Here is a 16,578-nt window from a genome sequence, read left to right on the forward strand (position 1 = left end):
GGCAGGTTGTCAGAAGACGCTTATTTTTTAGTATGTCTGTTTCTTCACTCAAACAATAACATGTTTGTGAAATAAACTCTCAGCGCAACTCTGGAGGTGAAGTTCATGTCCTCATTCAGCGCAGACGCAGACAAATTCATGAGCATCACGCGTGTAGCACGTTAAGCTGTGTAGTTCATTCACTCAGACATGCAGACCAGACAGATGACATGTGTAAATAACAGGATTCGGTGTCCACTAGTCCGCATCTAGTTTGATGGACGCAGCCGGAAAACATAGAAGACCAGCGAGAAAGGAAGAGACGACCAGCGGACCAAAAGAAAAACAAACGGGACAACTGTGTTCCAACCCAAAACCAAAGAGACCAAGTGAAGCCGAAAAAGCATAAGAAACAATACCACGGGAACGATAGGACAAAAGGCGCAAGAAATACCAAGAGGCCTCACGAGAACCGACAAACGTGAAGTCTGAAAAAACGGGAACACCAACGAAAAAACCAGAGCCCGAAAGACAACCACAGCAGCTTCCCGAGAAACATCGCTTTCACATACCCCTCAACGGCTGCGTAGTCCACACGATGTTTGCTAAGAGATTAACTCATATTTATGTCGGCTCCAGCCGCAAAAGCACGCACACCACAACAGTTACAACCTCTTGAATCCTTCAGTGCAGGTGCACAAATCCAATTTTACAAATCACAAACTAACCCTGGGTTCACACCAAAGCGATTTGCGCGTGTAAATTACATACAAAGTCAATGCAAAGACGCGAATAGATGCAAACTCGCGGCAGGTGATGCGACATGACACGAATCAGGCACCGCGATTGCGTCAATCTCATCTTCCGCGCAAGTTGAAAATATTTGTCAGCTCACGTCACTCACGCGAAAATAACGAACTTTCCCGCGAGTAATAAAAACCGTGGAACGCAACTGTTGGCGTTTGGTGTGAACCCAGCATAAGATTTTTTTTGCTACAATTGACCCTTCGCAAAGCCTGCCCCCTTTTGAAATGTCAGACATCAGCCAAAGCGCTCCCACTGCACTTACGAATATTTATTGTGAAATAATCATTTCTGGGGAAAAAATTACGTGTGCTTTCAGCCAAAAGCAGTAAGAAGGTCTGAAATGTGCATTTGAAGTATTTATTCAGGTTGTGAGAATAAAGTAAACAAAATAAAGATTGAAGCTCTAGCCTAACGTACTGTGCTTGCTGTAACGTCATAGCATCTGGATGGTGCCACTGGTTTCTGACACATTTAGGCAACGGGTGAAACTGTGATTATGACCGTAAAGATGAAATTGTACCTTTGATAATATTCTGTCAGTGTTGATGAGATGCAGTCCGGATTTTTTGACAGTCAGTCTATGAGGTAAAACTCCGGACAAGTCTCTTTTTAAAACGAGTTAGTTTTAAGAATTCTTTATTGTTGTACATTATGACAACTAAGATTCCACAGCGACATGACTTTTAGCTGGGATCATGTTCGTACAGTGTGACAGCCAGCAACAATTGCAAAGGACTTTTTAAAACCGCATAATGCACAGCCGGTTAAACTCTAAAGTTTGTTTTTCAGACAAAAAGGCGAATAGCAACAGGGGGCGCATAATATCGGCGTTATGATTGGCCCGGTCGCCTGTCAATCAAACTCCACACGAAGGGTCAATTGCTGCAGTAAATATGGTGTAAAACTCCTGAACCAAAAGACGCCAGTTCACAGACGAGTTTTGCACATCCGCAAATCAGTAGGCGGTTGTTGAATGTAGGCTGTTGCTGTCTATGGGTGGGAGTCAGAAAGCTCCCGGACCTAGAGTTATCGTACAACTTCAGGGAATTTTCTTTTTGCGACAGAGTATCCTATAAACTTATGAATATGTCATTTCAAATACGTTAGAACAGCAGGAGGATGAGGAGGAAGCCACAAAGTTTCATACTGTATACTAACATAGTTCTGATGCAATGGCAAATCCTTAAGAATTTCTCAATCAATAGTTTATATATACAGTTTTATCTGTTACCTGCAATTCTTTATTTTGCTATTTGTCCGAATCATTTACTCCGACTTCTAGGATTCAGATTCTGTCATTTTATCAGCTTTTCCTCCATTCGCTCTGCAAACAGTGGATGCGCATCTTAAAGATAAATTATATAATCTCTACACAAATGTACCCATAATCCCCCTGGATTACAGCCCAAAAGGAATTACCGCTGGATTTGAACGCCTTCCCTTTCTTTCCCGCCTTGTCGGCCTGCCCTCACCTTGTAAACAACTGCACTTGGCCCTGCCTCCCAATACCCAGTTTTGATAAGACTGTATTAGCTGCTTCCTTTGGCTGCCCAAAACGGATTACTCAATACAGGGTGAAGGCCATTATTGAATACGCGGAGGAGAAACTATTTATGATTGTGTAAGTAATCTGTAATCCATCCCTGGGTCTCCTTATTATCTTGTCTGCCTTGCTCTCCTCTGCTGTGCTTTATCTTCTACCCACAGACATCTTTAGCTTGAGCTGCACCTAATTTTTGATGCAATCGCTTATTTTGAGATCATCCGATAGCAGATCTTTTTTAGCGCTAGACTAGAAAATTCATAAATTCTGGGCGCTCAGACAATATGCATGGAAACCCATCTGAATGTTTAAAGCCCATAACATTTAGTCTGCTCTATTTGATGTTATATTTGGAGGTTGCGTGATTTTTGTTTGTTTTATTGCTAGGAACTGAAAAATCTAATGCGATCAATCTTGATTTAAATAGGTTTGATGCTTAAATGATTTTTAATGTTGCACAGTTCTCTTACTTTGTTTTGAGTGCGGGTATGATTATGAATTCAACTTTGATTCAATTATATATATTTGACCTTATTTTAGCAGTCACTATATGACTACTGGTCTATTATCGATATTGTGTTATCGCAATAGAAAAATTGTCTCAATATTATCGTTGTCACATGACGGTATGAAACGATAGGTCTTCCGGGCCTAACATAGAGAATGTTAGAAAAAATAATAGATGAACAGGTGCTTGTCTGTTTAGGATGAACCTCATATTTGGATGAAGGTTTAAGTTTTGATTCATATGTTCTTGCTTTTTCTGAGTCATTATAGAACCCCGATGCTGATGACTTTTATTACCACTCACTAAGGGATAACGCAATTGACACTATTAAAAGTTTGCACTTGTGTTATTTCCTTAAGATGTCTGTAAAACTTTCTTAAAAATAAAGGTGCTTCACGATGACATAGAAGAACCTTTTTTGTCGAAATGGTTCGATAAAGAACCTTAAACATCCAAAGCACCTTTCTGTTTCACAAAAGGTTCTTTGTGGCAAAAAAAGGTTCTTCAGATTATGAAAAGGTAAGAAAGAGATGGTTCTTTAAAGAACGGTTGACTGAATGGTTCTTTGTGGAACCAAAGATGGTTCTTCTGTGACATTGCTGTGAAGAACCTTTTAAGCACCTTTATTTTTAAGAGTGAAGGGGAACAACTTAAAGGGGTCAAATGACACGGCTAAAAGTAATATTATCGTTTGTTTTAGATGTAATGTAATGTGTATACACGATTTAAGGTTTAGGGCTGCAGCTATCGATTCTTTTACTAATCGAGTATTCTACTGATTTTTCCATCGATTAATCGGGTATTCGGATAATAAGTACTTTTTCTTTATTAAAAAGCAATACTAAATATACAAGAGAAAATAAGACAGGTCTCTTAAAATGAGTAAAACAACTAATTTGTTTCCTTTTTAGAACAATTAGTTTTTATTGCTGAAATAGCATACATTAATATCTGTGAAAACTAAACCCATTTAGTACATTCCATTGCCATATTAAATTCAAAATGCAATATAATACAAATATATAAATAAGAAACATGAATAAAAATGGAAATAATAATTTCAAACAATAGCATATGACTTTTATTTTGGCAGGTTGTCAGAAGACGCTTATTTTTTAGTATGTCTGTTTATTCACTCAAACAATAACATGTTTGTGAAATAAACTCTCAGCGCAAATCTGGAGGTGAAGTTCATGTCCTCATTCAGCGCAGACGCAGACAAATTCATGAGCATCACGCGTGTAGCACGTTAAACTGTGTAGTTCATTCACACAGACAAGCAGACCAGACAGATGACATGTGTAAATAACAGGATTCGGTGTCCACTAGTCCGCATCTAGTTTGATGGACTCAATGCAGCCGGAAAACAAGTTTCACTCGTAAAATAGACTAAAACTAAGTAAAATATTATCAGTTCACCATTTCAATAAGCTATTAGGGCTGTGACGGTGGCAGTTTTTTACCACCGCGGTGGTAATAGACAAATCGACCGCGGTGGTGCGGTGGTTGAGAAATATATATTATTTATATAAATAATATTTATATTATTATATTTGCGTGTAGCAACCACACGACGAGTGGAAGAGAAATATAGACCTTATTTAAATACTTTAAATTGTTAAATAATTTAAATATGATATCTGAAATAAATGAGGATGAAACATATTTGATGACTACAGCATATAAAACATTTAAATAAACATCAGTAAATAATGAAAAATTAAATGATTAAAGTTAAATAAAAAATCTCTTGTTGCAGTGACTTCAGTCAGTGGCGTATTAACCCTTACAGTCCTTAACAATTCCATTTGAAACAAACTGTTTAAACCTACATTGGCTTTCCTATTCAGATTGCCATAAAAACTTTACTTTTTCCTACTCGTCGTTGATGTGAAACTTACTTGTTGACATTGTCCAGATTAAAATGTGTACAGCTGCACTAAATGCGCGTTCAGAAGATGTGCACAGGAGCGCAAATGAAGAGATGTCTCTCCGCAACCGCGGCAAAACCTGCGCTCGCTCCGACACTAAGCAAGCGGGTCATAGCAAGTTTTGATTTTACATATCTGTTCATTTCACAGCAAGATCCATTGCAGAAGCAGCAGAATAACCTGGGTTTCGCTGCAGGCCTGCGCTCTTACGCACCAACGGAAACGTATGCCAATAATTTCTGTTTATTTAAAATCTTTTAAATAAAACCATCCACAACTGAAAGGCTACAACTAGCAATCGTTATCGCAACTCTCATATTTATTACACCTATATTTGTCAGAGTGACGTGCACTACCGCCGGTGGCAGTTCTCCACCGTCATGGCACTTTACCATCGCTGTGGTGCGGTTGTTACGGCAACCGTCACAGCCCTATAAGCTATCAGTTATTTATCAGCATGAGAAATACGTGTGAGCGTGTGAACATACTAAAATGCGTGTGTCTCGCGGTGAATGCATGAGACTTGAGAGCCCTGTAACATGAATAGATTTTAGCTGGCTGTGCGTCAGTAATAACGGTCCGTGGGGAAACGCAGTGCTCCGTGTGTACTGTAGTTAAATGGATTAAACGAGGCTTCGAGGCAACAAAAATTGCCTCGATGATTTTTTGTATTCGAACAACTCGAGTTACTCGAGGAATCGTTTCAGCCCTAACTGGAACTTAAGTAGATACATGCGATACAGCTAAACACATTAGGAGTGAAGTTACAACTGCACTCACAATCGGCGTTGAAAACAGTGCAGTTTTCAGTTGTTTGGAAATAAATCGCTCTGGAACTCTGGGCTCAGAGCGGCATCACTTAGCATGTGAAACTTCGGTGCAGGATGGATAATCATCACCTGCAACATTCCTCTAAACATGTTTGTTTGTTTGTTTATGGTATTCGTTTTCACAGTACTCTGAAGTCAAAGCGAGGACATGACATTTATTGACAACACTGTGACCGTATTTTGGTTCATGATTATACGTGTTGTAAACCATAACAAAACATGTTCACTTTGTATGAATAAACAGCATCCTGCATTATCAATGTTGTTCATTATGCATATAACAAGTTAATAATAAATTACAAAAGTACGTGAATTCTACATCTCTTTATTTTTGTATCATAACATAGTGAGACAAAGACAAACTTGTGCTCTAGTGTTTTAGTGAGTTTGCTGGACACAGAAGTAGCTGTCATCTACGAATTAGAGAATCATCTACCAACCTGAGAAATTAATGTAATTACGATGAATCCACACTGCTTCAATATGACTTTTATTGGTAGCTCATTGAGATCACCAGACCACTGTTTGTGTTCATCTGTTTATCGAGCCCGTTGAACTTCTTTAAATTATACTTGTTAAGTACCGCAATTGTGATTCATTGTAAAGATTTTCTCTATATGAAACTTTGCATCTGATCCTCGTTTGTTCCATCATTGTTATTTTGGCTTTTAGCTGTAGCTGAATCCCTTTTAGCTACAACCGGTGTCGCCCAGACGGTGTCACCTTGGTGTTGGACTGACTGCCACCGCTGCGACGGTGAATGACGTCACTTCCCGATACAAACACGCCCCGTTGAATAAGCCCACCCCCGCCATTGATTGACAGGTTTCTATACAAGTCAGAGGAAACGCAAATGCAAAGGGATTTGCGATTTCATTTGAGTTTTGGCAGGCTTAATACGTGACACCAGAGGAAGTGAAATAGCATATGGGGAAATGCTAATGCGATTTAAATATGGCAGGGTCGTAACTCGTAACACAGAGGTATTAATTTTCCTTTTGAAATTTGGCAGACATTGTACGTTCGCGTAAATGCAAATGCAAACGGTTGCATTTGCGTTTGAATTATGTCACAATTTTGACACGAACAAATAGAAAACGCATTTGCAAATGCAGTTTGCAATTCCTTTTTAATTTAGTCCACAGAATCACTCCATAGTTCTGCTTATTTAAAAAGAGGCAGAGAAGTGTTGTTATTGATTGATGCTAAGACTGTTTAAACTCTGAATACACCAGACCAAATAACTCTGAATTCATTTGAACCAACAGAAAAGGTGCATGTCAAGACCACATTTATATTATACTGTAAGTAAAAAGTATATATTTTATTGTTAATAGTGTTTTAAGGAAACAAAAGGGCTTGTTATGTTATTGTGTTGATTGTAATAATGACACTTTTCCGCATGTTCACAACACAATGTAAAGATAACTTTAAATAAAATTGAACAAGAATTCGCACGTCGTTCATTCTTGTTGCGAACGGATTTGAAACGATATAGCGGTGTCTTATAACAAATACGTTCCTTGAACTTCTCCGCGGTTAGTTTCGTTTTAAACGTCTCAAATATCACATTGTTCGTCCTCACACTCCATCACAGCAAACAGCGTATACTACTAACACACTCACATTGTGTGTGTCTACTTCTCAATCGCAAGCGCTAAAATCCACAGAATTCCACAGAGTTTTCTGCGGAGATCTGCAAGTGCTTATTCCGTGCTGCCTCATCGAGCATTGGTACGCTGAGTGTGGAAAAAACGGAGAGCAGAGCGCTGGCGCTGACCATGCGCGAAAAAGCCCAGCTGCTGGTGTAACCGGTCACTCGCAGCACTCGCGTCGGTCCGGCATGGGAGCGTCTGCCACTAGAGCACCTCTTGAGGTCGGGAAGTGAACCTTCCCTGAGACCTGCACAGGTCTCTCTCTCGCCTGGTGTATTTTTTTTGTATGTCCGCGCTTCCGATGGAGACACTTTAAAAACGAGTAAATTTGCATGGTCGCCAGTGGCGATCTCCGCAAAAATATCACTCGCAAATTAATATTTTTAGTCACAAATGCGACCGTTTTAGTCGCAGTCTGGAGTCCTGTGACTGTTTAGAAACATAACAGCATAGCCCTAACAAGCCACATGTTGTGCACAACTGGCGCAGGACGGATCACACGCCAACGTTTAATACTAATATCGATCACAGCGATTAAGAATCTTCAAATTAGACTAATTACATTTTACCTTATAGCAAAAAACAATATTGATAAAATAGTAATATAGCAAGAGCTTTCATGGTCATGGTCTTATCACACTATAGCAGCAGAATGGCTTGCAGTTAGCTATTGTGCTCTAAATAAAGCACCCTGGCTGAACTACACCCCGACAACTATCCCCTGACCTACAAGCAGTCACACCTGCTACACCTGAGCCTGTGGCCTCACCTGGGGACGTAGCGCACAGCATTTTAACAGTCCTCTCCCGTTCTCGGCACACACATAGAGTGAGGAGGTGCAGGTCTGAATAGTCCAAAGATTTGTCCGGTGGCGTGGCACTTGCTGTCTAAGGGGGAGTCCTCCTCTGCCGGGACCAGCAAACCTGCAGTCTGCCCTCTGTCACTCTTGCTGTGGCTCAAAATAACCCACCCTGAGAGCGATGTAATTTCAGTCTTTCCCACGACCGAGACAGCAAGCCAGCCAGATGAGCAGATGCAAGCTAGCGCAGATGCAAAACATTGCACGTCCTACTTTTTTCACCAACATTTGGCATCTGACTTGTACACTACCTCTACGCCGGTTTCATGGACTCTGTCGACCTGATTTTTCAGAACCACAAGACTGTAACGAGACAAAAACAGTAATGACAAACACTGCCAGTGCCATTTTGAGCAAACTACTGATAAATAAGATGAACGAAGGAAAGCAAGAGAGAAACTTCAAAAGAGAGATAGAGAGAACCCTCTTTCCTGTTTCTGTCTAGGCAGGAGGGTCCTGTGCCCCTCCAATTGAATTCCTCTGCCATCTGAAGACCACATGCTGTGCCTGGGCACTACGCCAGACAGCTCCACACTATCTGACTCTACCCACCCCTGAGAGAGCACCTTCTGCCCCTACTACGGCCACCTCTACAAAGGGAAGAGGCCACTTTTACAGCACACTCACTTAACCTCTGTTGTACCAACACAATATTACGGCAATTCGTAACTATTGCACAGGGTGGCTACTTCGTACAATTTCATTAGTGCGTTTTAGTATGATTTATTTTCGCACCAGAGAAGGTTAAGCTTAGGGGTTAGAGGTTGGGGATGGGGCTTCAGTGCTTTTTCATACAAATTGTATGTTTTTGTATGATTCACATCTTATGAATTCATCAGAGTTAGCCACCTTGTAAAATTAGGTACAAATTCTTGTGAGATTAGGCTGGTTGTATATACAGGTTCAAAAGTAGACGTCTTCAGTTCCTATTACTTCCTATCCAAGAAGTCAGGTTTTTGACATATTATGTCATTTGCTTGTGTGTCTATTAAAAAAAAAAAACAGAAATAGAAAGTTGCACACATCCCCAAATCTAGGATGGGTCAGTCAAGGTGACAATGATTATTATGCAAATATTCACAGATTAACCAAACGAACAGACAGACATGCTAAATTCACTTTAGACTTAACAACATCGGAAAAAACGAGATTAGAAGTAATTATGAATTTCACTGATGCCTAACTGGAACATGAACTACTACCATCCACTTCAGCACAGTAATGCTAAAAACATTATTACTGACGAATACTTCATCTTAAAAAGAACAGTTCCCCCAAAAATGAAATTTCTGGTTTCATTTCCAAATCTGTTTAGATTTCTTTGTTCTGATGAACACAGAGAATGATATTTGGAAGAATGCTTGTAACCAAACAGGTCTTGGCCACTACTGACTACCATAGGAGGAAAAATTGCTTTAAAAATGTATTTGTTCTGTTGAACACAAAAGAAGATATTTTGAAGAATGTAGGAAAGTAAAAAGTTCTGGGGCACTTTTGACTACCATTGTCATTTTTCGTACTATGGTAGCCAATGGTGGTAAAGCACTATTTGGTTACAAGCATTCTTCCAGATGTCTTTCTCTGTTTCTCTGTGCTCATCAGAACAAAGAAATAGCCTATACACAGATTTGGAACAACTTGAGGGTGAGTAAATGATGACAGAATTTATATTTTGGGGTGAACTGTCCCTTTATCGTGTATGTTTGACATGTTGCTGTTTTTTTATAATAATTGAGTTAATGTTTTAATTATTGTTGGCTGCAAACTTTGCTATATTGTCTTACTGATATCATGAGTATCTAAAGAAAATTAAGAAATTACTGTAAATGAGTTAAAATGGGTTATAACAGAATGATGTAAAATAGTGCATCTATATGTGATTATATATTAGGGCTGGGACGATATATCATGTCATTTTTCTGCTCAGTTTCGCAATGAATTACGGTTAAATGCAGCCACATCAGAAAGCCAGAGGGCACTCTCACGCAGAAACTTCGAATGTGGGACACAGAAGAAGAACGATTTACACACGTATGCTGCGTCCCAATTCGCCTATTTATACTATGCCGTTAAAGTATGTACTGTTTTGTCATGTAAAAATATATACATTTTAGTGCGTAGCAAAACTGTATGCACACACTGAAACATACTAACGCGAAACAGAAGTGGTCGTTGTTGCCTAGACGACTCTGTGTTCCTTAACTGTCACGAACATCAAAATACAGCTTTTCCTAGCATTAAAGTATTTCTTCATTTATTATTTTGCATGTAATGTTTACTGTATACTTACATTTATTGATTTAGCGAAGCATCTTATATTTAATTTAATTAATGCAGTGTAGCATCACTAAACTCCGCCCTCTCGTGGTGAGTTGTGGGAAATATCAGCCGTTTAGTGTCCACGGAGTCACACTTCGAATTTTCACCGGAAACAGTAGACCATCCAAGTACTTTGAGAATACTAATTTCAGCATACTATGATTTGGGACATACTAATTATATTTTCGAATACTATTTAGGATGGATAGTATGCGAATTGGGACGCAGCATTAGTTCCAGGAAATGCCAATGGTCATATTCTATCGCTGTTCTTCAAACCTTTTCAGGTAGTTTCATGATAATGAAGTATATTTATAATGATGATGTTTGACGAGTGTGGCTTTTTCAAATGCATGTTATAAACAACTCAATCTCGTAGTGATTTTAGATTGAGCAATACTTCCTACTGATCAAAGAGCCATAGTTCACGGAAGAGCTCTGCATAAAACACAGAATCGAAGCCTTTGCGATTCAGAATTCTAGACAGGTATAATTAGCGTGAATCATGTTACATCGTCCCCAGCCCTATTACAGTATATATGATCATATGTGAAGTCATGTCATTTTTTGGTTGTTAAAGAGTACATAACATGAGATCATGAAAATTACATTTCATGCAGTGTGTAATGTTGCCGTGTTTGAAAGTAAGCAGGCTGCCAAGCTGTAAATCCGAAGGTGAACGAATAACAAAGTTATTGGCTTGGAAAAAAGGTATTCGACTCTGAATCACACAAACGAGTCGTCCCTAGTCTGATTCGTGAACCGCCACGGATTTACGTCACAACATATAGTCCCCGCCTACGTTTTGCTAGGACTGCCCGCGAAAACTTCAATCTTCTCCCCCAAACACTGTAGCTTGTGAGCCTCATTCGCAGTAGACCAATCACAGCAGACTAGACCATCTGACCAATCACATCAGACTAGGCTAGCGGAAAGGAGGGGATTAGACAGATGAATCGCGGAACAAATCATTTGAGAGTCAGTCAAGAATTAAGGTAAGAATAACTACCTATAATTACGAAATAATAGTGTTTTTACACCTTCTATGTACATAAACTTGTTGTTGGACACTACATAAACCAAAGTACAGGGTTTTTCCTGGCTCAAAAATGAGGCGGAGGTGGTGCCATCCTGATCTTGTACACACACACGTAGGCCTACCGTACCTTTAAGTGGCTTAACCAAAGTGACTTTGAGTTTGACATATTAAAAGTTCTAACAAAATTAGATAAAAATGACAATTATTAAGTTATATAAAACATTACTTTTATTCAACCAAACAGAAATGTTTTTTTAATCAAATAAAGCATTTTTATCATTTTCAACTAAATTTCCAGCCCACAATAGCCAACTGAACTAACCAGTCTTTCTAAATGAACAAAGCTCATTCACATCTTGCATTCTCTGTGGTTCCCTTTAAATGATTCAATGATCTCTTATATTCGCTATTAGCGCCTCAGTGTGCTGATAACGAAACAGCACCTCCACTGTGGCGTAATGTCGCAACTGCAGTTACAAATGACAGTCTGATAAATGCATGCAACATAATTTTGGCGAGAGCCTGAGGCGGCATGACATTTGACGGAGGCGGCCGCCTCCAATTTCTCTATGCAGGAAAAACCCTGAAGTAGGACCTTAAAAATCCCTAGTTATGTACACTTTAACAGGAGAAGAGTCAGGCCGCACTGAGCGGCACCTGATGTGTTTGAACAGCCCTGCCCTTTAACTGCATTAAAATCATGATGACTCGTTGACATGCATTGATCGACACATCGCTTAACATAAAAACCTGTTAAACAACTAAAAATGAATGTCTTTCTATAACCACCTGTAAAAACTGCTGCTATGTTAGGATTGACAAGCATTTCCATTTTTCTTTACAATTAAACATGATATTTTCCTAACCACTGCCTGGCGATTATGCAAAACACAGGGCTGCAAGGTAGAAATAATACAAAATAAAAATCCTGTTCATTGCTCTTTCATCAAAACACTGTTCTATGATTTTTGTCATTCTCAACAGGTCTGGGAATAAAGGTGGTAGGTAAAAGTGAAGTGAAAGTGACCTATTAGTCAGATATGGTGACCCATACCCGAAATGTGACCTCTGCATTTAACCCATCCAGAGAGTAGTGAACACACGCACAGCAAGTGGTGAACACACGTACCCCCGGAGCAGTGGGCAGCTATCACTGCAGCGCCCGGGGAGCAAGTAGGGGTAAGGTGCCTTGCTCAAGGGCACCTCAGTCGTTACCCGCCGGCCCTGGGAATCGAACCGGCAACCTTCTGGTCACGAGTCCGACTCTCTACCCATTCTACCCATTTCTGCGTGTGTCCAAGCATATGGTCAAAATTATACAAAGCAATAGGATGACAAACACTTTATTGCACAGAGGTTCTTTTATTTCCAGAAGTTAGTCCAAACACATCTTCTCGACTTCTGTCTCACATTACACTTTTTCCCCTTTCTTCTGTCAGTTTAAGTTAAATATCTCAGATGGTTGTCATGTTACAAGTGAAATCTCTTTGTGCTTCAATGAAAGCACAACAGTGATGATTCCACTGATTCCTTAAGTTTATGAAGTAGCAAAGCCTCCTGTCCTTATTAGGTAACTTATCACAACAGTGCAGCATTTAGCACAATGAACAAAACATCATTCTTTGAAATACGCCAAAATTGCTCTGCAATCTCCATTTCTGACCATGCAATACTTTTTTTAAAATCATGCAAAACTTAAGCAAAAAACACAGAGGTCCACCCACACATTGGCATTCTGCTTTCACTATACCCAAATCTCTTTTCTTCACGACACTCGAGCACACTGACAGATGCTGATATGGTTGCTTCTTCTCACACACGGTTTTTTATTAGGCGACACACACACACACACACACACACACACACACACACACACACACACACACACACACACACACACACACACACACACACACACACACACACACGTCACAAGCCATGCTTGTGGCCATGCCTGATAGTCACAAACTGTATGGTCACAAACTGTGGACTATCAGCACTGCTGATTGCGCAGCTGACATTACAATCACACACAGTTCAACAACAGACTTATCAAATTACCGACATCGAAAAGATGAATAGAGCATCCTTTACTAGTGTCGGTTGAATTTACACATTTTGTGATCTAGCAATGTAAAGTTACTACATGGAAAGGCTTGTTGAAATATTTAACAAAATGTATTCAAAATCTAACACGATCCTTTCTAACATCTTCTCATGCTTAGGAGCATTTTAAGGGCGATTGCTTTATATTGTTGTTTACATTTATGGTCTTAGATATCGAAACATTGAATAGCAAGAAGAACCAACACAGCATGTATATGCACAGCACAATTAAGTAATGCAAGTTAACAAATGTTTGTTCTGTTACAGGATAACACATATATTCAGAGATTTATTTTCAAATAATTAATATTTTATGTTACCCCAGAATTTGCAATCCAGAACTATTAGCATTATCCGGAACAGATAAACATTCCTCTTAACTCTGAAGACTAATTTATTTAAACACATTAATGATTCAATAATAACTTAATTATTTTGTGCATTTTTAAATACATAAAATGGAAAACACCAGTCAGTAACTAAAATAGCTACAGCTGAATACTTATGTACTGTTGTAAATATAAGACAACAACAACACAAGAGTATTAATGGAAACTCTTTCCATGTGCTGAAGTTGAAAACGTGGCAAAGTGATTTCAGAAACTTTCATAGCGTTTCACTCTGTGCACCAGCTGTCAGATTCAGCTGCATTGTTAAAGACACGGTGGCTTTGACTCAAACCACTTCAACGCGCCTGTGATGCCTCAAAACTGTCTAGGCAGCTCACAAAGTTTTGAGCCGCTGTGAACAGGCTCTCCAGTAGATTTATCCGAATGAAGATCTCATTGATTACATGAGCTCACCGGTTAATGCACTCATCGCCTAAACGTACCGCTTCACGGCTTCATTGGTTGAATTTACGACGACACATGAAACTAGAAGCAACAAATACAGCGGTTGTAAAGCAAAAAGCCGGCGAATGCTGTCAGTTTCGCAGCACGGCGCTAATGCATTTGTTAATGTGCGTGCGCTTTGTATTTGTTATCGACCTCGTCACTTTTTATAGAGTTAATCTACCGACGAAGAGCGTGTAAAAGTATCCCGAAGTAAAGCACTAACCTGCGGGGCCTAGCGGGGGCTGCTGCCCGTCCTCCCCAAAGATCAGTCTGAAATCCAGCTCTTCATTCCCGGGGCAGTTTGCAGTAGTCATCGGGTTTGACAGCTCGGGCTCACCCGTCTACGTACGCCGACTCTTTAATAAACTCACTACATTGACTGATAATGAAGGCAAAACTTTTCAACTTTTCCTCCGTGCTGTATTTCTCTAACTCCGAGCAGAATATTATTCTTGCGTGAAGCTTCTCTCTCTCAAAATAATCCGGACTTCTCGACCTACCACGGAGTTTGAGGGGACTCGCAGCGACTTGAACTTTTTTGCCCGTGGCGTGAAAGGGGAGGTGAGCTTCGTGCGTCAGCTCGACCGTTGATCGAGCTCTCCTTCTCGCGCTCCTATCCCAACTTTTACTAACAGCACGTGACAGGGCAGTTCCAGCGGTGACGTCAGAGGAGTCGGCAGACAACAGAAGCGCGCGCGCGCGAGCACACACGCGCATACACACACCACTGGTTAGTGCGTTTAAAAGAGGGTTTATGGGTCTTGTAGTTTCTGTGTGCTGGTTGTATTGTATTTAATGGAGCCCGTCTCTTTTAAACCCCACGTGTTTCATTGCATTTTGTTGTCAATGCAATCATGAGATTACTATATAAAATTAATAAGTATAACGTTAGAGTTGTCACAGGGCAACGGTACATCTATGTAACTATAGGCCTACATAATAACAAGAGTCAGATAACACAAACCAGTGGTTTTACATATTGCACACCCGAATGTTTGTCAATTTTTACAAAAATATTCGAAGTTACATTATAAAAACAAAATCCTAATCATCATATTTTTGTAATAGTTGTTGGGCAAACAAGTGAATATAATATACAGTAGCCAGAGAATAGGTTAAATTATATATTTTTTCATGCACTCTTTTACATTTAGGCTATTCTGTGAATTATTTTGTTATCTGTGTTCTCCAAACACACTATTTCTTATCTCCTTCACACTTAAAGGAACAGTTTTTTTCTGTCACTCACAAATGCACATGCACACATTTATTGACTATGCATACATATATTTTTGAAAATTATACACAAATTTATTGTCCTCAATTTAGCTGCCTAAAATCATTTGCAAATCATGTCATTTTATATTATATTCCCTGCTGTCCCTGACCCTTTTTGAATAGCCTTCACCTATTTTGGAGTTCTTATAAATAGAGGAGAATAGACAATTCTTAAAACCTCAAAGTAACTCTACATCTGCATGTTTATGTAATATTTGTATATATCATCCATTTTTATGTAGGGCAATGTGTAGTGATTAGTGAGAAACACCAAACAGTTTTTTTTCTCATACATGAACCTCATCTGCTCCTGTTTTGCACTATAGTCAGCAGGATGCTGTTTTGCAACTATACAGTGAGGCAAATGCACAGTACCAGACAAACACTAAGAAAAGTTAAAATAAAAGAAAATACATGAATGCAGAATGACTGTGGGTCAGCAGTTTTCCATGTATTAAAACCAGACAGAAAAATGTGGAGAGAGAACCTTTATAGCAGTGTCGAGTAACATGGAATTGACAAAGCTGAAAAAGAATGTTTCCTTGACACATGTGGGCGTATAAATGCATATGCATGTGAAAGCATAAATATCACATTTCCTGTGGTCTTTATTTACTTTGATGTCAAAGTTAATCTACAGTACACATTAGACATTATCTTTTATTAAATACTCCCATTGCTGATAGACTTTAATGGCTATAATTAGAAGAATTGATTGCACCTTGTTTTACAGATGCCAGTCACTTTAATACAGTATCTTGGATTTGGATTTTAACCTTAAAATTTGATATTATAATAATATTTATAAAATCAATCAACTTTTTGCAAAGTTCTCTGTCCTGCTTTGCACAGATGTGTACCAACAATGTGTAAACACATACACAAACA

At 39.3% G+C, this 16,578-nt stretch overlaps 1 protein-coding gene across 2 annotated transcripts in view; it reads right to left on the bottom strand.

The window, feature by feature from the left end:
- The window catches only part of nfatc3a (nuclear factor of activated T cells 3a), a 109,869-nt gene extending 94,816 nt beyond the window's left edge, over window positions 1–15,053 (bottom strand). The window contains exon 1 of one of the 2 annotated variants that reach the window (XM_057342600.1): window positions 14,636–15,053. In XM_057342600.1, the coding sequence (XP_057198583.1) occupies window positions 14,636–14,726 (91 nt within the window). In that variant the 5' untranslated portion in view covers window positions 14,727–15,053. The remainder of the gene's footprint in view (window positions 1–14,635) is intronic. The other variant, XM_057342592.1, reaches the window with a different exon arrangement.
- Window positions 15,054–16,578: the final 1,525 nt, after the last annotated feature.

The sequence above is a fragment of the Triplophysa rosa genome, linkage group LG1, assembly GCF_024868665.1.
Source record: "Triplophysa rosa linkage group LG1, Trosa_1v2, whole genome shotgun sequence".
Taxonomy (NCBI): Eukaryota; Metazoa; Chordata; class Actinopteri; order Cypriniformes; family Nemacheilidae; genus Triplophysa; species Triplophysa rosa.